This window comes from Hippoglossus stenolepis, chromosome 15 (genome assembly GCF_022539355.2).
Source record: "Hippoglossus stenolepis isolate QCI-W04-F060 chromosome 15, HSTE1.2, whole genome shotgun sequence".
NCBI classification, from domain to species: domain Eukaryota; kingdom Metazoa; phylum Chordata; class Actinopteri; order Pleuronectiformes; family Pleuronectidae; genus Hippoglossus; species Hippoglossus stenolepis.
The window spans coordinates 21546646-21569721 of record NC_061497.1 but is presented as its reverse complement, the minus strand read 5'-3'; the positions used below and the strand labels follow the sequence as shown (position 1 = coordinate 21569721).

The window sequence follows — 23076 nt, the reverse complement described above, 5'->3', positions numbered from 1 at the left end:
TTTGTACTTTTTAAAATCCAGGAATTACTTCTCCTTCTGTCCGTCGTTTTATTTTGTTAACCCCGGAAGCAGCCGGTTTGATTCCGGCCGGCTTGACACTGGTGTGGAAAAGATGGCTGCTTCGGCGGCAACGGCGAGTTGTTCCCCGGGTTTGTGTCCGAATTACGCCGTAATCTGCTCCTTCCTCGAGCGGTACGGAGCCTTGCTGGACCTGCCGGAGCTCACCTTCCCGCAGCTGGAGCGATGTCTGCAGGACACCGCCGCAGGTAGCGAGCTCCGCCTCCCGCACACTTCACCGCCGCTCGTACGATAATGGTACCGTGCTAACAGGCTAGCAGCTAGGTTAGCTAGCCGTGTGTTATTGTGTGGCTCTCTAACCTTCTCCTCCTCTGCACGGTGGCCCCACCGCGTCCCCCCGGTGCGGCTCCGCGGGGAAAACACACGCGCGGCTCGTGCGTCGATGATCCGGGGGGGGAGCCGCCGCGCGGGTCGAGGTTTTCTGTCACTTTTCAGCTTTTGAATCGGGCTCGTTTTCCCCTCAGCTGCCTTTTATCTGGAGCTCGTCACAACACAGGAGGAGGATGTGCGCGGATAACGGTGCGTGCGCGGCGGGGGGAGGAGGCGTGGAACCCCGCAACGCGACGCGGGCCGTGTCGCTGGTTGCGTGGTTTTGCGGGACGGGCGTGAAACCGCACTTTATTTACACTTAAAACATTTTTGTCGTGCAGTGGTTCGCACAGTGTGTGAAGTTACCCGCCGCCGCCAGCACATCCGCTCTGAGCTTTCAAAGCAAAAGATCGTGGCACCCCCTAAAACACCAGTGAATAAGAATAATCCACTTTAATCTCTTTGCTTCGTATTTATAATCTCTTCAACACACTTTCCTGGTAGTTTCACACATTTTCTGACGTGTAAACGCCACAAATGAAGTATTTTGTGTGCGTATGAAATCAGTCGACTTCCGTTTGCGCTGCTAATTGTGTTTGGCTTGACTATTTCTCTAATTAAGTTGTGTTGCTTTGCGCAGGCGTCAAGTGTCCCGCAGCAGATCGCCCCCTCACTTTGTCATCATCTCGGTTCAGACTGAATCTGATACTGGAGTGAAACTGTTTTTATAAATGTCAAACTGACAAATCTGTTGTGTGGCGTGGACAGAGAAACGTGCTTTTATTGTGAAAACGCTATTGTGTTTTCCAGAGATAAATACAACTTTTAATTTAGTTGTTTTACACGCTCCTTGATCATTTGATCCAAAGGTCTCTTTGAGGTAGATGAGGAAAAAACAGCAAACTTGTACTTCATCATGTGCCTTTTGTTTTGTCTCCACAAATCTGAAACGGTCTCGTTCATGATCACATCCAGATTAGACAAATCTAGATGTGATGCTTTTTGTGTTGGTTGGATTTGTTGTTGATGGGAAAACAAGCTGCAAAATGGTCTTTATCGTGTGTGTGTGTGTGTGTGTGTGTGTGTGTGTGTGTGTGTGTGTGTGTGTGTGTGTGTGTGTGTGTGTGTGTGTGTGTGTGTGTGTGTGTGTGTGTGTGTGTGTGTGTGTGTTGTTTTGTCTCGTCCCTTGACAAACTCGTCCACGTTGGAGTGATCTTGTGGTTTTTGAGGTGAACCTGGTAAGATGTGCTCCAGATGGGGGAAAGCTACAGAACTGTCCTATGTGAATGTTTGTGCATTTTATTTGTGTTGAATTACACAAACATCTGAAACTGTCCTCATGCTCCGCTTGATTAGACAAATCTTGGAATCATAGTTTTTGTTTTCGACCTGCTTGGATTTGTTGTTGATAAGAAAACAAGCTGCAAACTTGTCCCGATCATTTTATCGTCTGTTTGCACTTTATTTAGTTTTGTATTTCACAAATCTAAACTCTGTTTCACGCTCTCCTTGATAATCTGCTGCAGATTTCACAAGTGGGGTCTTTGAGCTAGATTTGGTTCAGATGTATTCTGGATGGGAAAACATTTTTAAAAATACTTGTTTTAAAATCTTCCTTATTCAAAGCTTTCTGCCAGTGCGAAGGTTCGATTCTTCATCTTCATCCAGACACGACCACTCGTTATGACGTGACTGAAAGTTCACGTTCAGGTCACCTGACCCGAGTGTGACCCAGCTCCTGAGACTCATCAGCAAGTGGAGCTAATGCACATCAGTGACTTTTATTATTTGTTTTTAATGACACAAGAGGATCAGCGAGGACGTTAACGTGCACGTTAGTCGTCCAGTTTCGTTCAGATCCTGTTTGTTTGTTGTTTTCAGAAATGATTCCAGTCTTAGCGCTGATCTGGGTTTTACCTGTGACCTGGGCCTTGACTCTGTCTCATAGTGGAAACCCTTTTCACCTGTTATCCGATGGGTTTGTGATGTTTTTTACATTATTACTATTTCGGTAAATTCATCCAACTTCGCTAATGGACACAAAAAGACTCGCTGTGGTTTTAATGCTGATTAACGAAGGGATGAGCTTGTTTCAAAGGAGCAGGAAATCATCCTATACATATCTTTTTTGTTGTAATAATTTTCAGCACAACCCTGAAATCTTCCCTTTTGTGTTGTTGATCATTTGATTTGGCATCAGAGCTTCTACAAATACACACACACACAATAATTGAGGTATTGTTTCTTCCCACAATAAGCTCATCTCCATTCGAGTCCATTCGTAAAGTTACAGAAATAAAACATCTCAACCTGCTGGTTCCTGTGTGATATGAAAATCTAGATGTCTCCGTTTGTCTGTGGAAAATTGCTCTACTGCTTTCTTATCTGGTTTTTCTGTTGTGTATATATATTGTAGTTTGTGTATGTGTGTACATATTGTGTAACTTCGGCCTGTTTCAGTTTTAAAACATAAACAAACATGAGAACGAAACTATTGAGACAGACTATAAGACACTGGAGTTAAAACAGTCACAGCTACAGCTTCAGATGTCTGATTACGTTAGCTTCTGTTCGGATCTCAGATAGAAAATGCTCGACAGATGCCAAGTTTTATCTGAAATGGATTTTCGACACTAAACCTCTTCGTCTGTCAAATGTCTCCTCAGTCCCGAAGCTGCTGGTCGATCTTCACGTGAAGCTGCTGAGGAAGATCGGCAAGTCGGTGTCAGCAGACCGATGGGAGAAATATCTGGTCAAGGTAAAGCTCAACTTCCAGTTCCTGTACATTTATTACACATATTACCATCGTTAATATGAGAAATATTGATTAGTGCAGTTTTTACTCTGGTGGGAATTTATCTGAATTCACCTTCAGGACATCGTGAGACACTCGCTCCGTCTGTCAAACACCTAAGAACAGTCTTTTTATCACGTGGTGACTATTTCTGCTCCAACTGTGAGGCTGTAATGTTCCGTTTTTGCTGAAGCTGTCAGATGTGTTAAAACAAAATTAAATTAAATCAGTTCATTTGTATAATTGGATTTTTTATTCCCTTATTTCCCCTGCAGGTGTGTCAAGAGTTCAACACAACATGGGCGTGGGAACTGGAAGAAAAGGGATACAAGGAGATGACGTTAGAGAGCAAGACAGCAATACTTAAAGTAAGAACACTGGGTTTATGTTGTTCTTCTTAAACAGAGGCGGGTTCTGGTTTATTCACTCACTACAATTATTGGTTTATTGTTTTATCGCAGCTCCAACGAGAAAAGTTTTTGGAAAGAGTTTATTAAGTGAAGTTTGGATTTTTAGTTTTGGAAAAACCAGACACCAAAAGGTTTTTCCCGTCAAGAAATATAATCCACAAAAATAAATAGTTTTTGTCCGGTACAATCTCAACCCAACGCTGCAGCAACATGTCGATTAATTGACATGTTTTTTTTGTTGCACTAACATCTACTCAGGATCTAATCTTGAGGCACATTTGCCTCTTTGCTTCAAAGCTGCTCTGAATCCTCCAGCTATAGAATCAATACTGTAGTTTTTGTTTTACTCCCACAGCTCATGTATTGTTGCTTTTGACCTAAACTAAAACAATAATGACGTCATGTACATCCTGTGATAACTGTTGTTGGAGTTATTAATCATTCTGTGCGTTTCTTTTCTCTCCAGTATTTGTGTGAGTGTCAGTTTGATGAAAATGTCAAGTTCAAAACCGCCATCAACGAGGAGGACCCAGATAAAATGCGGCTGCAGCCGATCGGCCGAGACAAAGACGGTCAGATGTACTGGTTTCAGCTGGACCAGGAGGACAACGTGCGCGTTTACATTGAGGAGCAGGACGACTCGGACGGGTCCTCGTGGAAATGCATCGTCAGGTAAACAAGCAAAAGTTATTTTAATGAGAAAAATATGCTGCAGGAAGCATGAAATGAAATTGAAATGCTAATGCAGCATTAGCATTATATTCTCTATGAAGCAGCTACTCTGTTATTTACTGTGAACTTGTTCTCTTCTCCCTGCAGAGAACGAAACGACTTGGCCGAGGTTGTGGCTCTGCTGAAGACGCAGATCGACCCCGAGCTGTTGAGAAGGGACGAGTTAAAAAAGGAAAACAATCCCGATGGTGAAGGGGACAAAAAAGGTGAAGATTTGACTTTTAAACTGTTGTTTCTTCACTTCTCTTCTCTTTTCTTCTCTCTTTATATTCCATAGAATATAGAAGCGTCAACTCACTCACTGTGAAAGTTACGGAAAATATCAAGAGCAACTGACTCAAACATTTACCTTCTTTAGATGCACCTCTGGAAAATATCCGGACTTCAGTGCATGTCTGAAAGCAGCTTCAGAGTTTCTTTACCTTGAAATTATGACCTAAAACTTTCTCTAAAAAGATCTTTCTGAACATTTGATCGTATTATGTCCCTTTTTATAATCCAGGTGAAGCTAAAAAGTCTGACAGCTCATCAGATGAAGACCACAAAGACCCCAACAAAGCTGCGTGCCCGGTTTCACCAAAGACAGAGAACAATGAGAAAGAAACGCAGAAAGAAAACTTGAAATCAGAAGCTTCTGAGGTCAAATCTCTCAATGGCATCATCGAAAGCAAAAGTGAAGCAGAACTTCTTTCAGAAAATATCGGTACAAAAGCCCAGAGCATCAAAGAAGAGCCGATGGAGGTGACGGACATTAAAACAGCGATGTGTGAACCGGCCTCTGTAACGTCATGTTTATCAGTGAAGGCAGAAAAGGGAGAGGAGGTGAAGAGGAACAGCGCTGAGGAGATTCAACAGGCCCTGAAGAACGACCAGCAGGCCAAAATCCCCCTGAAGAAAAGAGGAATGAAGTTTAGTGAAGACTTTGAGAAAACCACCGCTAACACGGTGCAAACACAGTTTGTGTCGCAGGTCAGAGACGCTCCTAAAGAAGACGCTGGTCCTAAAGAAGACGCTGGTCCTAAAGAAGACGCTGGTCCTAAAGAAGACGCTGGTCCTAAAGAAGACGCTGGTCCCAAAGCGACGCTGGTCCCAAAGGCGACGCTGCTCCTAAAGAAGACGCTGGTCCTAAAGGCGACGCTGCTCCCAAAGGCGACGCTGCTCCTAAAGGCGACGCTCCTCCTAAAGAAGACGCTGGTCCTAAAGAAGACGCTGGTCCTAAAGGTGACGCTGCTCCCAAAGGCGACGCTGCTCCCAAAGGCGACGCTGCTCCTAAAGGCGACTCCTCCTAAAGCGCACGCTCCTCCTAAAGGCGATGCTGGTCCTAAAGAAGACGCTGGTCCTAAAGGCGACGCTGCTCCCAAAGGCGACGCTGCTCCCAAGGCGACGCTCCTCCCAAAGGCGACGCTGGTCCCAAAGGCGACGCTCTTCCTAAAGCGCTCTTCCTAAAGCGACGCTGCTCCCAAAGGCGACGCTGCTCCCAAAGGCGACGCTGCTCCCAAAGGCGACGCTGCTCCCAAAGGCGAAGCTGGTCTTAAAGGCGACGCTGCTCCTAAAGGCGACGCTGCTCCTAAAGGCGACACTGGTCTTAAAGGCGACGCTGCTCCTAAAGGCGACGCTGCTCCTAAAGGCGACACTGGTCTTAAAGGCGACGCTGCTCCTGAACAGACAAAGAAAACACCGATTGTAAATGAGCACGTTAACGGTGAAATTAAACCCGAGTTGGAGAAGGAACTCCAGAGTCTGAGCGAGACGCTAAAAGATGTCGCTGCCGCCAACAAAGAACAGACGACTGAACCTTCTGTGGTTAAATCTGTAGAAGCGAGAGTAAATGACTCGAAGTCCACAGAGAAGGAGGCGAAGGATAAAAAAGATGAAGCCGGCAGTGCAAAGGTTACGGAGGAGGTCGCATCGCACCAGGAGAACTCGGATAAGAAAAATCTAGAAAAGGAAAACGACGCAGCAACGGAAAAGAAAGAAGCACACGAGTCGCCTCCTCCACCAAAAGGAGAATCACCACCTCTACCTAAAGATGGAAGTAATGCACCGGAGGAGTCGTCTAATCACGAAGACTGTGAGAAAACGAAAGAGAGCCCGGCCGATACAGAAGAGTCTTCTGCTGCATCATTAAAGGAAACTGATAAAACATTAACAACCGCTGAGTCAGAGAAACTAAATTTAAATCATGAAGCCACGTCCAAAGACCCAGAATCAAAAGATTCACAGGAGAAACCAGCCTGTGCAGATGCATCAGAGTCGAGTCAGACTAAAGAAACAGACGAAACAGAGACATCAAACAGAACAGAAAACATGAAGCGAACCGTGAGCGATAAAGAATCCGAAACATCTGAGACTAACACAGAGAAATCAGACAAATTGGCAACAAAAGCGACGCCAGGAGTCATTAAAACAACAGAGACGCAGGCTGCCGGCAAAGATCCTCCAAAGGAACCTGAGGATCCTGAAAACACAGAGTCACAGTCCATCATTAAAAAGACAGAAACGGTAAAAGACGGTAACGACGCAGAGGATCAGGAAATCACACAAACTGCTACTGTCATTAAAAAGGTGGATAAGGAAACAGTCAGTGAGAAATCAGAGGAAACACCCGACGTCAAGGAGAGCGCAGAGTCTTCTGTTATCAAAACGGTTGATAAATCAGAATCATGCAAACCGGCCGAGAAGCAGCCGAGTGTAACGGTCGCTGAGACGACGCCAGAGGAAAACAGTGCAGCCTCGGAAAAGCTCGACAAGACAGAGAAGCCGGAGGACACAAAGAAAACTGTCAACTGTGAAGACAATATGATCCATGATGTCACCAAGATAAGCGACTCCACGTCAGAGCCCATGGAGGTCGAGGCAGCGGCCGTTAAACAGGATCTGACAAATCCACGAGAAGATGACGAGATGAAGACGAACTCTGTTGAACATGAAACGAAAGAGGAAACGTCTGAAGGAAAAGATAAACCATCAAGTCCTGTCGAGAAAACTGACGTTGCTGGAGAAACGGATAAAAAGCCCAACAAAGAAGAGGAGAAGGAGCCTGAAGGACCGTCGAAGCCAATGGAGACAGAGCAGCCGTCGTCAGAAACTAAAACTGATTCTGACAAGGGAAGTGAAAAAGACGCAGACAGTGAAAAGCTCACAAACGACCCTGAGAAAATCCTCAGTCAAGAGAAAGAAAGTAAAGAGGATTCTACGATAGATAAAACCTCAGAAACCGATAAAGCAAAGGAGACGAAACTGGCGCATAAAGAAAGCGAAAAATCAACCAAAATGGAGAATTCTGAAAGCAAAGACGCTGAGGCCGAATCCTCGACTGGAACTGAAAAGCCGGCTCATCCGAGCAAAGAACCGCCAACCGATAAACCCGAAGACGAGGAAAGGAAAAGCAAAAGCGAAGAGGAGGATTCAAACACTAAAAAAGAGGTGGCGAACGGCAGTGAGGCTCCAGCTGGCGTTCGGGAGGCAGCTATTCGCCGAAAACGCAAGCGCCCGGCCCACCGACGGAAAGTTGTGGTGAAGAGAGTGGAGAGGCAAGGGGACTCGGAGTCCGACACCAACACGGGGAGATCTCTGCGAAGGTCGCCGAGGATCTCCAGGCCGACACCGAAGGTGGTGGAGATCCACGACAGGAAGTTGGAGAAATCGCAGGCGACTCCGCCAACAGAGAAAGAAGAGGACGACAAGGCAGAGAAAGAGAAGGACGAGGAAGAGGAGGAAGAGGAAGATGCGGTGAAGGTCGTCCAGAGGAAACCGAGAGAGAAAAAGGTGGATCAGGAGGGTCAGCCCAAACCAAAGGTAAGACTTCCACCAGGTGGCGATATTTACCACAACCAATATGGGTGGGGCTGATACGATAAAGGCATTAAAACATTCCAGATACTAAAAAGATATTGTTATTAAACCTTTATGACAAAGAAATGTAATTGAGGTCTGAAATTTTTCAGTTTAACCCAACATTTCATTATAAATAACTAAAATACAAACGCAACAAGATATATAGAACTTGATTTAAGAATATAAAAGTACAAATGCATGTTGTCTGCATTGTTTATTCTGCAAAATAAAAGTTTTCACATTCGCAAACATAAACACAGATACCAGCAGGTCTGAGGATTTAATTTTCACTTCATTCTTGTCTCGTGATTCACTGAGACGATTTCTTATGTGTTTGTTGTGAAGGGGAGAAAGAGACGGAAGGTTTGCTGGTCGAACACTCGAACGCGCCGCAAAAAGAAAACCTCTGAAGACGAGGAGGACAACAGCGAAGAGGCATCCAGCGAGGAGGACAGCGGGGATGAGGACGACAGCGACGAAGACTACAAGGTGGAGCGGAGCAAAAGGAGGCGGAACCGAAACCGAGAGAGACGGAGCTCGGCCTCCTCCACGTCCTCGGACGACGACCTACCTCCGAACGACGACCCCTGCAAACACTGTGGTCTTCCAAATCAACCCGAGCTGGTTGGTACCCACAGGATAAAAGCTAATAACCTTGTAATAACCTAAGATCGACTACTAACATCTGTTCACATCTGCTTTGTAGATCTTGCTGTGTGACTCGTGCGACAGCGGCTACCACACAGCGTGTCTCAGGCCTCCGCTCATGATCATCCCCGACGGAGAATGGTTCTGTTCTCCCTGTCAACATGTACGCACCAGTCGCAGCTCTGAACTCAGCTAATAGAGAATGAATGAAATGGAAACATGGCTTTAATGTTGTAATCTCCATCCCCCTCTGTAGAAGCTGCTCTGTGAAAAGCTAGAGGAACAGCTTCAAAACCTCGACGCCTCTTTGAAGAAGAAGGAGCGAGCGGAGAGACGGTGAGACATTGGAGTTTTTATCTGTTGATCAAAACTTAGTTCACAAGGACCGTTTCCTTTTTTCTTTTCCTGTGTTTTCTCAAAACATAAAATGTTTAGTTCTTGTTTGTCGAGTCTTGAAATGTCAACTTAAAGGTACATTTTAAAGCAAAGCGTCTGATCTACTGTTTTATGTCATAATTTGTGCTGTTGTCGATCAGGATTTCTTAATATTCTATTCTTCTGATTTCTTTGTCCACTTTCTGGAGATTTGACCTCTAATCACACCTTTTACTTTGAAATTGCAGCTCCTTCACATTAAAAGGCTTTAAAACGTACAAAGCACAAAGTACAAAGAAATATTCTAATTATTTTAAAAGCAGATGCTAAAAAGTTTATGACTTCTGGTTAGAATATCTTTATCATGCTTGCTATTCAGATTCCAATGAATCACTCGTGTGCGTTGTCTCCCTCAGGAAAGAGCGTCTTATTTACGTTGGAATCAGTGTTGAAAACATCATCACACCCTCAGTAAGTACAGTGTTTGTTCAGTCAAATATTTCACCTGTGGATGTTTGAATCATTAAAAACACACTCTGGCTCTCACAGGTGGAGGCGGAGGAGGAGAAACCTGAGATCGTGATCAAAGAGAAGAAAGAAGTGAAGAGGAGTAAGAGCTGGGGTCGGAGGTCAACGAGGACAAAGAAAAATATCAGCTACAGGTTTGTGCTCTTACATCAGACGTTAATAGTTTTATTTTCATTTTAATGTTCAGTGGATCTTTTGAACAAGACTTTATTGTTTCATGTGGAAAGTCACGTTACAGCAGAACAAAGAGACTAAATATGTGTTTTATCTTCAAACACTGAGACGTTCAGGAGAAAGTATTTGATCCATAACACTGACACATGAGTTCCTCCTGCAGGGGGAGTCTGTGTCCTGTCTGCTATCTGATCTAATGAATCTTGTGATTATTAATCGTGAGTTTTACTTTTCACTTGGAGTAAATCAGCTGTTGCAGTTAAGTGTATTTCTCAGGTTTTTAATAGTTAGTTTTAATTTCCCTTTGCAGAAGGAAGCTGTTGTTGGGTAGAGAAACAATGTGATTGATCGCTCATCTACTGTGATTCTTGTCTGATGTTCATTTTGCAGATTTGATGAATTCGACGAGGCGATCGAGGAGGCAATCGAGGAAGACATCAAAGAAGCCGAGGGTGGAGGTAGGAAGACTTTAAGAAAATGATTTAAATCTACAAAGGGACTCAGTCGAGCTTATTCCTCCACCAAGGCCCATTAAACCACATTTAAATTCACTTGATCCGGCTTTTTATTTGGATCTGCACCCAACACTCACAGATCTCAGTCCGCTTAAACATGTTTTTCATCAAGATCCATGAATTATTCTCTGAGAAATCAGAGAAAATGTCAAATAACGTCCTGTCTCACAATGTATAGAGAATTTAATTGGTTATTTTTCGTAATCCTGCTAAGTTACAAAGAAATTCTGACAAAAACACAACATCCTTGCTGAGGTTAACAACCGGTCTTAGTTGAGTGAGTGTAACATGTACTGATGTTTGATTTCTGCTCCAACCTGTGGCTTTTGCTGCTTGTTAAGGTGTTGATGACGGGTGTCGGTTGTCTGCAGGAGCTGGTCGAGGTAAAGACATGGCCAACATCACAGGAGGCCACAGAGGAAAGGACATGTCCGTCATCCTTCAAGCGGATGAGGAGAACAAGGAGAACGGCCGCCCGCCACCAATCAGCTCCGCTCAGCGCAAGAGAAAGCGCCGGCGACTCAATGACCTGGACAGCGACAGCACCGTGGACGAGGAGGAAAGCGAGGAAGAGTTTCGCATCAGTGAAAGGTACGAACGTACACAACTGTGCTCACAGTACAGTTTGACTCTCAAAGATGTTTGTCTCCTTTCTAAACATGTTTGTTTTTCCGCGGCTGGATGCAGCTCAGAAGAAGAATTTGTCGTATCGGAGAACGAGTCGGATGCAGAAAATGACTCCAACAACAGCGACTTTGGCAGCAACGGCAGCGGCAGGCGTCACACTTCCTCACGGAAGAGGAAGCCACCGAAACGACGACGGAGCTCCCGAAAGCGGCGGAGACCGAAAGGGTACTCAGACGATGAAGAGGAGGAGACGGATGAGGACGAGGACGATGAAATGGGTAGATGGTTTTATTTTATATTAGTCTGGACGTCTGTTTTTCCAGTGTTTCTATCTGGAGAGGGACTGTCTCTTTACATTTGTCTTTTATTCTTATTGCTTTGTGTGTGTTTGTCCAGCGACTGAAGGCTCCAGCGAGTTCAGCGACAGTGATCTTGATATGAGCCGACGGCGGTCTCGGCGGAGTCAGAAGAAGCAGGTGAACTACTGTGAGACGTCGGAGTCTGACGGATCTCGGGCCGAAAACAAACGGGTGACAAAAAAACCCGGACCTCCCCGGGACAGTTCAGAGAGTGAAGGTCAGTCCGAGACACGCAGGACACTTTTAGAACCACGCTATATTCCAGAATAAGTGATTTTAAAGGTTTTCCTTGCTTTCTGTTTCTAGCTAGTTCCTCCAGAGACTCTGAAGAGGAGCCGACTGAGAGGAGGGTGAAGAGGAGGGCCGACTCCTCGGAGGAAGACTCACGGCAGCGTCACAGACGTCTTGCACTGAAACGCAGGAGAGCATCTGAAGACGACTCGTCGGACGACTCATCAGACGACTCATCAGAGGAGGATCGTCCCGTCCGCAAACGGGTGAACCGCATCGATTCGGACGATGACGACGAGGAGGAAGAGGAGGAGAAACCAAAGGAGAAGAAACCTGAGGAGGAGAAGAAACCTGAGGAGGAATCAAAGGGAACAAATCCATCGGACTGCAACGCGGTGGAGCTGCCACCCACCAACGGACAGAGCCCGGTAAAGAACGTCGAGGGCGTCATAAGCCGACCCGCTGCTCCAGGCACCGTCCCACAACAGGAGCCGCCCAAAACCATCAGCGCAGCGCCGGCCACTGCCATCGCACCGAACGGCGTGGCTGGCCAGGAGATGGCAGCGCAGGAGGATGACGAAGACGACCTGTTAGGAGTCACAGACCTAGTGGACTACGTCTGCAATAACGAACAATTGTAAAAAAAAAAAGAAAGAAAATGGTGTACTGTTTCATTTTTTTGTGGTATTGTATTTTTATATTGCTTAACTTTATTATTCCCTCCCCACCAACACGTCCTCGTCCTTTTTACTCGTGTCACGTGGAGCTTGACTCTCAGAAACCTCCGCCGCAGTAAGAACTGGATCTTTGTCGCCAGTCTGTCCCTGTGGGATTGTTCAATAACCAGTAAGGGCACCGACTCAAGTCTCATTCACATGGTAACAATCATCTTACCTGCAGACCACCCACATCATCCAGCTCCACTGCCAAACTACTTCTTCTAAAACTGTGTCACTCGTCATTTCTCCCGTCACATCGTCCTGTTTTCTGTTTTTTAACCCCACGTCCAAGACTTCGACAAATTCAGCTCCATGACCCAACGACGCGCCGGGAGAACTGGCACTGAAACTGTTTGTGTTGAAGATTTGTCGTTTTTTTTCTGAACGACTGGGACTTAACATTTTCTTGGAGTGAAGCAGAAAATCATTCCGTGAATTATACGAAGTTCTTGGAATCAAACATGAATTATGGTTTTTAAAATGTTACCTTTTCAAGGCTCAACTTTTTAAACAATGTGCTTATCGGCTCAACGGCCCCGTTGAGACGAGAAGATCGATACCACGCTCATGTCCGTCAGTTTAATATGAGGCTAGCAGCTGTTAGCTTAGCACAAAGACTCTTTTAATGCGGTACAGAGAAGGTACTTTCCCACTGGTCGGACCAGAGAGAGAACCATGCTATGCTAACAGAAGCTAGTTGATGGTTACTAAAGCCACAGAGTGCTGCACTGGGTCTGAGCCAGTGATGTTGTTAAAATAGTTTGTCTGGACAGATGCAAACCAGGCGTGAATATGAGATTAAACGTTAAAGTTTCAGATTTAAAGCAACACTATGTGACTTTTACTGAGCAACAGCGCCCTCTGCAGGTTCACGTGGTGACTGATTCTGTTTGGCTCCGTGTTCGAGCGATAAAGTGGTTTTCAAGTCCATTGTAAGTTAAGCTAAGATCTGACTGCGTATCTAAATAATGTGAAACACAACCGATCGGTGGGTATTACCCACGATCCCCTGCTTCCCGAACCTGTTCCGTGAATACAGGTGATAATCTGACCGAGCATGTGTCTGTTCCCCCGTCAGTTGCTATTTGTGGTCTGCTGAGCAAACACCATTTTGACTTTCACGTGTAGTCTGTGTGTCCTCGGGTCATTTGACGAGCGAACGCAGCAGTTACACATCCAAACACTTTCATTAACAAAGGCTTTGGACGGGGGTCGTTTGATTGAGTGTGAGACTGAATTCATGATGTTGGCAGAATGGGAAGAAGATTTTAGTCTCTCCAGCCTCCATCTAAAATAGATGTGTTGCTTATTGGAAGGGAATCGTTACCAAGTGAAACCAGAAACAAAACTAAAGAGCATCAGCCTCAACTTGTCTCTTTTAACTTTTTAATATTCTCTTCTTAGGCTTTTAATAATGATTTTAACTAGAAACAAAGTAAATGAAGTAATTCCCCATCATGTGTCTCTGAACGTAAACTATTCAGCCTCCGGTTGATTTTTATTTCTTAAGCTGCTTAAACTGTTCAGATGTTAAGACTGAAAAATACTGTATAATAGCTCTATGAGACGTATTTCAGGAAGATTTGCTCATCGCGATTTTACAGTTGAACATTTGATTGTTTTTTTTTAAAACTAAGTTGTAATATCTCTAAACCTCAGTGATGATCATGTTTAATAATGTTTGTGAATTCCTCACAAAAAAAAAACCAAAGTGTCAAAACGGAAATTGGCATCAAATCGTTTTTTTTTTTTTTTTTACGTCTGCAGTTTTGTTACAGATTCATGAGATGAGCTGTAACGTGTAGATTAACGGACGTCGGGGGTGTTGTGACGTGACTGTTGCTTCGTATTTAACTCGCGGATACAAGAGTGGTATCAATTTTCTCATCTTATATCTCCTACTGAAAGTAAAAGTCCCCAAAATGTCACTGTTTATTCATCTTGGATCATCGTGTCGTCTGGAATCGCTGATACTCAAATATGTGTGTGTGTGGAAGACAAACACATTACTCCCGTATTTTTCCAAGAGTTATAACGTATATATGTTCAGCCACGTGGGTGTGAATGTGTATATGAGACCAACCCGTTGACCGGCCTTCACTTCTCAGCTCCCTCATGTTTGTTGAATGTTAGAGTAGCTTTTGTATATTGTTAATCATATATAATTATTTTTAACTACGTGCGCTGACGTCAGTGTTGAGCTCCCGGTTTGTTTGCGTAAAAAAACAAAATCTGACTCTCTCTCATCCCTCCGGAGATCTAGTCTAGTTTCCTCTTATAACATCCATGTTAACCTTTGTGATTATTATTTTTTTTTTTTATAACAATGATGTATTTTTTTTTTTGTATATCTTAACATTTATATGTTGTCGTCTCCGTCTGAAATGTAAAGTGTCTTATTTCCGTTGTACATTGTCCATAGAAGGTTCAGAAACCTGCAGACGGTTGGTTTTCATGAACTACAGATAACACTCAGCTCCACAACACTCTTACTTTCATTTTTCAGTTTCACCTCCCCCCCCCCCTCTGGATCTTCCTATGTACAAAATATGTTTCTATCCAAATCCTCTATTTTCATAATCTTTGAGTTGTCGTGTGGTTCAGGTTTGCGGTGACCGGCCAAACCTCAACCCTCCAAGATTGTGAAAAATAAAAAAAACGCGTTAGTGGAATAGTTAGTTATTTTGAAGCCTTGGGACAGAAAAGAGAAAGACGCCAATGATTCACTGACCTCTGCTGGAACCAGTCTGTGTGTATATCTGTAGTTTCTTGCTGTAATATATTTAGAGGCATCTTTTTAAAAACCATGGGGGGGATAAAATGTATATCGGGCAATTCTATTGGGATTGCATGAGTTTCTAATAGTTTTCTTTTGTAGCGAGATAATATTGGCACAACAATGTTTTTTTTGTTTTTTGTAACAAAACCAGAAAACTTTGGCATGTTTTAAAGATGTCCGTCACCCCCCCCCCGACCGTGTTGCGTTAGCGCTGAAGGACTCGTGAAGTAGACGACACGTAGCGAAGCATGCGCTGAACTAAAAGGAATGTTCCAGACGCTCGGGGAAACTTATCGTAGAAGATAAATCGAGGACATCGGAATCTGATCCAAGAGAGGAAATGTAAAATATTTTGTAAATTAGTCTCAGCATGGTCTTCAGAGGATGAACCACTCTATTTATCACAGCGTTTTTTGATACCGGCCGCGGCCTCAACGGGACTTCCAAGACGAAACAGTGCTTCTATACGCGATATTTAGCTCTTTAGATTTTAGTGGGACAGAATATAGCAACTCTACAGATGTGATGGAGGTGTGTGTCCTGGTGGGGGCGGAGTCAGAGACCTCTGTAAGTTTAACCCTGTTTCTAAGCAGAATGTATTCACACGTATCTGGAGGTTATGAAATAACCGGTAGCACAGGAACGGGAAGAGCGGAGTGAAATTTAAAGGCTGCGACGGGGTTGAGGGAGGAAGTCGGTGCCAATGACGAGAAGTGTTAACAGAGTTTTCCTATTTACCTCATGATGAGTGTGGGAGGAGAGACGCCCTGTCCACTGTGTACAGACCCGAGTCGACTGGTCGTTGGTGTTTTGTCTGATCATTTTGTTAACTTTACCGTTATTTCTTATGAATCTGATCTTGTACATTTGTCATAATAAAACGGGTTTGAAGCCTCACGTCATTCTCTGGTCTGACTCGCAAAAGAAAATTATTTTTCGTAATTTAAGTTCTATATATTTGGTCGTATTTGTGTTTTTATTTTTATTTATAATGATAAAGTTCACGGTTAAACTGTAAAATATCAAACCTCAGGGACATTTCTTAGTCGTAAGCATTTGATAACATAGGATTAATATTTTTCTTATGCACAGATCGGCCAATATTAAATATCGATATCGGTCGGACTCTTGGAAAATAAGATGAGTTAAAAAGTAATAAGTAAACATGATATAAAATAAGGAAAAATAAACAGCTAAAATGTATAGAGTATACAATATAAAAATTATTGCACCATTGCATTTATGTTGAAGGGATACATTTATATACAATGATTTGATTTGATTAAATTCTGTATTATTTTCTGTTCATCTATGACGTTAACGTGACAGTTACAATATTATATATTATAAAGAATAATGAATGAATGGTGATGTTGAAACTATGATATAAAATACTCAGTAACAAAGCTATGTGTTCTTCTATTTATATATTTTATACAGGGTCTGAGATGTTTCCCATTGAAATTAATGGGTAAAAGTTCTCAGACTTTTCTATATGTATATAAAATATTGATCATATCTAAGGACTGATTGAGTTATGAGATTATCAATCAGTTACAGTTACGTCGTTTCAAAGAGACTTTGGATGTTTGGAGTTAGAGTAGAAAATAAGAGCAGAGCGTCACCATGTGAGGAAATGAGTTTCTCATTGAAATGACATCAGGTTTTTAAAGTTTAATAATAATTCAGCCTTATATTCATGATATGTGAACAACTTCCTGCCTCGTCCGTGTTAATCAGCTGAACTAATGTAGTTTGAGTATTTCTGCTGAGTCAGCGTGTGATACGGGGGGTCAAAGGTCACGTGTAACCGATTGTGTGAAGGTCAAAGTAGCAGCTGCTCCAGAGGAACACGTTTTATGAGCCCTTTCTCTTCTGGGATTATTCTAAATGATTCTTAAGTACGTACGGTTTCCTGTAAAGTTGGTAAGTTTTAAATCAAACAGTATAAACACAAGAAATGTCATAGAAAGGGAAGTTTTAATTAAAAATATTGATATATTTAAAATATCAGGTATTAGAAAGCATTTAAATTACAACACTATACAAAGCCTGCCATTGAACAATATTCAATATTCTACATTTTCTAACATGTTCTACATTTTGCTGACAGAGTTTGGGTCAGAAATATGAGAGAAAATTACGTTTATTCACATTTTTTAAAAAATAATCATCAAGTCTTACTCCCAGAAACTTAATTTATCATGAACATCCAGACTGTCGAGGTATTTAAAGATGTAAATGATCCTTCACAGAGAAACAGAAGAGTCGAGACCAAAGAATAAATCCAGTGGGACAAAGAAAAAGAATTCACACAAACAATATATCATGAAAATAAATCATATTAATTGAACTCATGCAGATATCACACCAGGTTCCCTTCTATCCCGTCATCAGTAGAAAGAATGTAAATGTCAAACATGATTTTTGCAGGAAAACAAAGATTCAACAGTAAAAGTTTTTGGTCTTTTAAACTTAAGACGGAAAACTAACAGTGTCCTCACAGTGAAAAACAGTTTTCTTAAAATTCTTGAAACACGAACGGTGCAGTTTGTGTAGAACGTCAACGATTGTGCGACAAAATGAACCCAAATCAAACTAAACACAAACCGAACCATTAAACCCTTTGTGCTCTGTCACTCATTCATTACATGATAACGTGCAGTCAAGCTGTTTAAATTATGATATTAGTTTTTAAACATCAGCTTCTTTGGCTCGTGTGTGTTTCTACTGTGCTCATGTATTTTACAGGAATGTCACATGACCTGCTGACACTTAGAAAACGTCTTCTGTCTGAACTTTACGCTAATAATAACTCCAGAGACTTGACACCCCCCCCGTCCTCCTATAGGATGTTGACGTGAAACATAATCAACCACGTGAACATGTTTCCTGTGATGCTGTAAATCGACTGGAGAGGAAATTATCTAATTTATCACAATCACCTCAGGGGTCATGAAAAGAAATCAGAACAATTATAGCAAAAATATGATTCTTTGTCATCTATATGCTTCGCGACCCCCAGGGGGCCCCCGACCCGTAGTTTGGGAACCGCTCACATCCTCAAGTCTGTCGCGAGAATTATAAAATCTATTTAAAGTCGAACTGAAGCTTTAGTAAAAAATCTGAAGTTATAACCCTAGTGTGAACGTTTGAAGTTAGTGTCAGAACTTTTAATTTAACTGGTTTGAAATCAGTTTGTGCTGCTGTCGTTCACGACACAAGGAAAAAATAAACTTTCCAGACTCTGACATCGCAGCTACTGGGTTTTCTGTTTCCGAGCAGCAGGGACGTCGACCGTGGTTTTTCCAGAGAGGAAGGGAATAACCTTCTCGAACAGCAGGACGCAGCTCGCCACACCTGGAACCACACGAGGAGAAAAACACCGTAAATAAAGACGGACGACATGACAGCTGTGTCCCTATCGCCCCCTAGTGGCTGGCTGCAGTATAGGTCATAAACCCTCCCTCCTCCATGTTAGTGTGTGAGACACACGGGCCGAATAAACTAAACTTAAAATCTAAAAATGCAAAATACACATTAAATACACTTTTCTTCAAAGATTACAACCTACTTTTATATTTTTACATTCGATCAGAAACCACTTAAACTACAACCACGTACATCTCTTTAAAGTAGAACCGACGTTTGTGCTTCTAGAAAACTTGATTAAATTGTATTAAATCTTTGTATTAATCCTCTCAGCTCCTGAATGTGTTTTACTGTCATTTAATCGGAACTGTGATGCTGTTTATTTTATTATTCTTACAAAACCATCAGAGCTGGATTCTGTTCAGTATCTGTATTTGTGAGAGTTACAGGATGTTTTTAATGAAGATGATGATTTGTTGCTTCTCCATTTCAACAAGTCCCGAGTGTGGGACGGAGACAGGATGTGTGACGTCGACCTCTTACCCAGCATCGGCCCCAGCCAGTAGATGAAGCAGTACTCCAGGTACGTGTGTCCGCTGCAGGGGAACTGGATGGAAAAGGCCAGGACGGGGTTAAAAACCGCTCCTGAAATACTGCCACCTGCAGGGAGGGAGGAAAACAGCAGAGGGTCACGACTGAAACACCAAAAAAGAAAATCTATCTGACAGATTCTCTGACAAATATACGATAATTCGGTTGGTGGACGACGTGACAGCTCCACAAAAATGAAGCCAAATCGTCTTTATCGCCCCCTGGTGGCGGGTTGCAGTAGACATTATAAACCCTGCCTCCTCCTTGTCAGCAGATGGGACATGGACCAAACTAAAAAAGTGAAATTCTACACTAATTATTCTCAAAGATGGTTTATGTCATTTTAAATAACACTGCGCAAACTTTTCTGAAAAGTTTGTTTTAAATCATTTGATACTATAAAAACAGGGTGAATTATGATATAATATAATATTTGTTTGTTTACTAAACCTCTTTGATGGCAAATTCAATATATTGAAGTTTGAGACAAAGTCTTTTCTCACATTTTACAGTAAATTAGGAAGTTAAATAGATATTGTCAGTGTTGCAGCTCTTGTTGTGAAGTATTTATATTTTGTCTTATTTTATTTTGTACATGATGTTCTCTGTTTAATCTGTGCAGTTGTTGTTGAGTAGTTGGAACAGCCTGTATAATATAAAGTATATATAAAATCTCTTGTAATAATAAAACTTCTCTTTAATGACCCACCTGCATAAACCAGAACCGTGATGACCGCAGCGAAGCAGTGGACCCGGAGTTTCTCCGGAACTCGGTGCACATGTGCGGCCACAGCCTGAACCATGAAGGCGCAGACCAGCTCCACGGCCGCGGCCTCCAGCACCGTCCCGCCGAGGGGGTCGAAGCACCGGTAGCCGAACTTCTGGTGCCGGAGGTGGAGGTCGGACAGACCCAGGGACCACACGGCGGCGGCGAAGTGCTGCGCGGCCACGGCGGCTCCGAACTGGCAGAGTATGAGCACCGAGGCTGCCTTCCCGGAGCTGCCTCCCCGGCAGAAGCCCTCCAGAACCCCGCTGGGGTTGCAGGCGGCGCCGCGGAAAGTTAGGAGGTGAATGACGGTCATGGTGTAGGTGATGGTGAGGCCGACCGGCAGCTCCAGGCGGCCGGACTCCCCCAGCAGCTTCAGCTCGTGGCAGCAGCCGCAGAGCTGGAAGGTGGACGCCGCCTCCAGCAGGTAAACCCGGGAAGCTCCGGGGAGGAGAGCCGCAGTCCGCCGGGTCAACTCGCTGAGGAGCACCGCGACCCCCAGCACCGCCAGGGACACCCACAAGTCGGTCATTGCTCCGCGGTTCGACCTGCAGCCGCTGCCGAGCCGAGCTCCTCCTGACTCGGGTAAGTTTACTTCTGTGCCCCGCCGCTGCCCCCGGGGCCAGAGCGTCCAGCTGCACGCCGTGCAACCGGAAACAAGACGGGTCAGCCTTCACAATAAAAGCAGGGCAGGTTATTTAATTATTTTTCCAGCTAAATGAAAAGGTTCACAGCTAAAAACATGATTAAAAAAATCTGTTGCTTTATTGCTTTGTACCAATTTTCTTGTGGAAATTAAACATGTGGACCAAAATGAAAATCTTTGAAGGCAAAGCTTGTGTGTCTCTGACAGATCCCCAAAAGTGAAGCCAAAGGATCTTGATTGCCCCCTGGTGGCTGGCTGAAATATAGGTAATAAACCCAGCCTCCCCCATGTTTGCAGATTGGATGTGGACCACACTAAAATGTCACGTACACATCAAAATACTTAATCCGTCTTTGTGAGTTACTTTTGATCACGCTCTATGTTCAAGCGCTATTTTTTACGCTAAGATTCTTGCGGCAAATGACGTCTTTGCTGCTTGATGGCGGAGTTCGTATCTGGGTTATTTTGGCTTAATTTCCGTGTAGTGGAAGGAAGTGGTCGTCCATCTCAATCAAACAGTCTCTAACTTTTACACTTTTGTTGGTCTGTGGATATTTTCCCCTTCAGACAAAGACAGTTTATATGTTTAATACAATTAACCATCTCCTCACTGTATATTTCATTTGATTAAGGTGATATCAATAAAGAAAATCCGCAAAACTGCCTCAAAACGCCGAATATCCCTTCAGCAATGATTCTCGAAGCTTGGGAACATCTTGGTGTTTTATTTTGGAAGACGTAACAGGAAGTGGAGGTGTTTATTCTGAAAGGCTTGACTGAGCTCGTAGATCATAACTTGACTGACTGGATGTCAGATGCTGCAGTTTAACAAGTATTCAAAACAAAACGTTGAACAGGATGAAGTCGTAGCTGTTGTTATAATATTTTATTCTAAGTAAATAATGATTAAACTATAACTTTTACATCTTATCTTTATCTTTATCTTTATCTTGGGTCTGGACTCTGCATGTGATCACATCAGGCTGAACAGTCACGTGTTGACAGACACAGCTGTGAGGGGACAACAAACCTCAACTGACAAATGAGACAGACACACACATGAGACAGACACACACATGAGACACACACACATGAGACACACACACATGAGACACACACACATGAGACAAACACACACATTTTTGTGTCTGTGAACCTCAACATGTTTTTCAGTCACAAAGCTTTAAGTTTTACTTTGAGCTTTTAGTCTGCAGCTTTATTTGCTTTATGTAGGTCGTATAGAAAAAAAAGGTTACGTCACTAATCTGATGTTGGTATAAAGACTTGGTTTAATTTTAATCCTCTGATGTTTAGATTAAATCATGATAAACTATGTCAGCTGCAACATGCAACTTCACCACTAGATTTCACTATTTCTACACACGGAACCTTTAATATGTTGCTTACTTGTATGTTTTGTCTATATATGTTTACACGGGGGATCAGAGAGAAACCGTATTTCAATCACGTCTATGTCCTTAACATATGGTCAAATTGACAATAAAGTTGACTTTGACATCAAAGTGAAAAATTTATAATTTAGTCATACAGGCAATGTTACGCTAACAAAAAGGGGTTTATGGTCCAGTGGAGGAAGACGAAGACTAAAGAGCCCGGGAGAAGATGCGGAGGAAGATGAGGAGGTCTAGAAGACGAGGTGATGGAACCAGTTAACATCTGTAATGTGTAGGTTTGGTTTGTGGTGTTTTCAGTTTTCTCAGTGTGTGTTTACTCTGGTTTTCCTCCGCCGGTTTCCTCCCACAGTCCCAAACACATGCAGGTGAACTGGAGACTGTAAATTCCTCACATCGATGTGACTGAGTGGGAACGATGAAGAGTCCACATGAGCCGGACTAGACCACGTTCGCAAGGCGGCCATGTTCCTATAAGTCACCAGTTTGATGATCCAGCTTCAAACGTCATGTAAACACTGGCAAACTGTTTTTATTTCACTGAATCTGAAAACACGATGAGGAATAAAACCTGGAGGGACACAGGGTTGAACGACATATTTGATGGCTCATTAGCCAACAGCTAACATTAGCATTCAACTAAATAATTTAAATAAATATAAGTAAAATTGATAAAAAATCTTAAATACAAAATATATCAGACAGATTTAAGCAAATAACAATTCATTTGACTAATTATCTCTAGGGTTAGGTTTCGAAATATACAAAATTGGGCCTTTATATTTAAATACTTTATATTTAAATACTTTATATTTACTTCAGGAGCGGGTCCTCTCTACGGAGGCAGCCATGTTTTTCTACAGTAGCCAAAACTGGACAAACTAAACCTTTTGAGTTTTTATGACACCTGAAGGTTCTCTGTCATGTTTGGAAGCGGAGGTGAGGGGTGTTCAGCTGCAACATGACACTTCACCACTAGATGTCACTAAATCGTACACTCTGAACCTTTAAGAGAGTTGAACTTGAGTCAAAGTGCAGTTTATAACAGGTGCGTGTTTATCATGACATCATATATATTATTATAGTCTTTATGTATATATATATATATGTATATATACATATATAGCATATTTTCCGTGTTTTACTTTCCACCTGGACTCACCTGGTGATAATA

At 43.0% G+C, this 23076-nt stretch overlaps 2 protein-coding genes across 2 annotated transcripts; one reads left to right on the top strand and one right to left on the bottom strand.

Annotated features, from left to right (window-relative positions):
- The first annotated feature begins 76 nt into the window (after nt 1-76).
- Nucleotides 77-16012, top strand: rsf1b.1 (remodeling and spacing factor 1b, tandem duplicate 1). Its single transcript, XM_035177972.2, is given in 16 exon segments — nt 77-266; nt 3054-3145; nt 3457-3549; nt 4058-4263; nt 4411-4529; nt 4826-8121; nt 8506-8784; nt 8867-8971; nt 9065-9144; nt 9600-9654; nt 9733-9845; nt 10276-10343; nt 10772-10991; nt 11088-11305; nt 11424-11603; nt 11693-16012. Coding segments are annotated over 16 exon segments (5844 nt in total). The 5' UTR covers nt 77-112; the 3' UTR covers nt 12259-16012.
- Nucleotides 16013-17243: 1231 nt separating this feature from the next.
- LOC118121757 (aquaporin-11-like) lies at nt 17244-20471 on the bottom strand. The gene is made up of 3 exons (XM_035177850.2): nt 19788-20471; nt 19031-19147; nt 17244-18475 (listed from the first exon to the last, which is right to left on the bottom strand). Exons 1-3 carry the CDS (start codon nt 20374-20376, stop codon nt 18375-18377), a joined length of 807 nt encoding a protein of 268 aa, XP_035033741.2. The 5' UTR covers nt 20377-20471; the 3' UTR covers nt 17244-18374.
- Nucleotides 20472-23076: the final 2605 nt, after the last annotated feature.

Coding starts and splice junctions, on each gene's coding strand:
- LOC118121757 (XM_035177850.2), bottom strand. CDS start 20,376: ATGACCGACTTGTGGGTGTCCCTGGCGGTGCTGGGGGTCGCGGTGCTC. Junction 19,148..19,787: donor CACGGTTCTGGTTTATGCAG/GTGGGTCATTAA, acceptor CCCTCCCTGCAG/GTGGCAGTATTTCAGGAGCG. Junction 18,476..19,030: donor CTGGCTGGGGCCGATGCTGG/GTAAGAGGTCGA, acceptor GTGTGGTTCCAG/GTGTGGCGAGCTGCGTCCTG.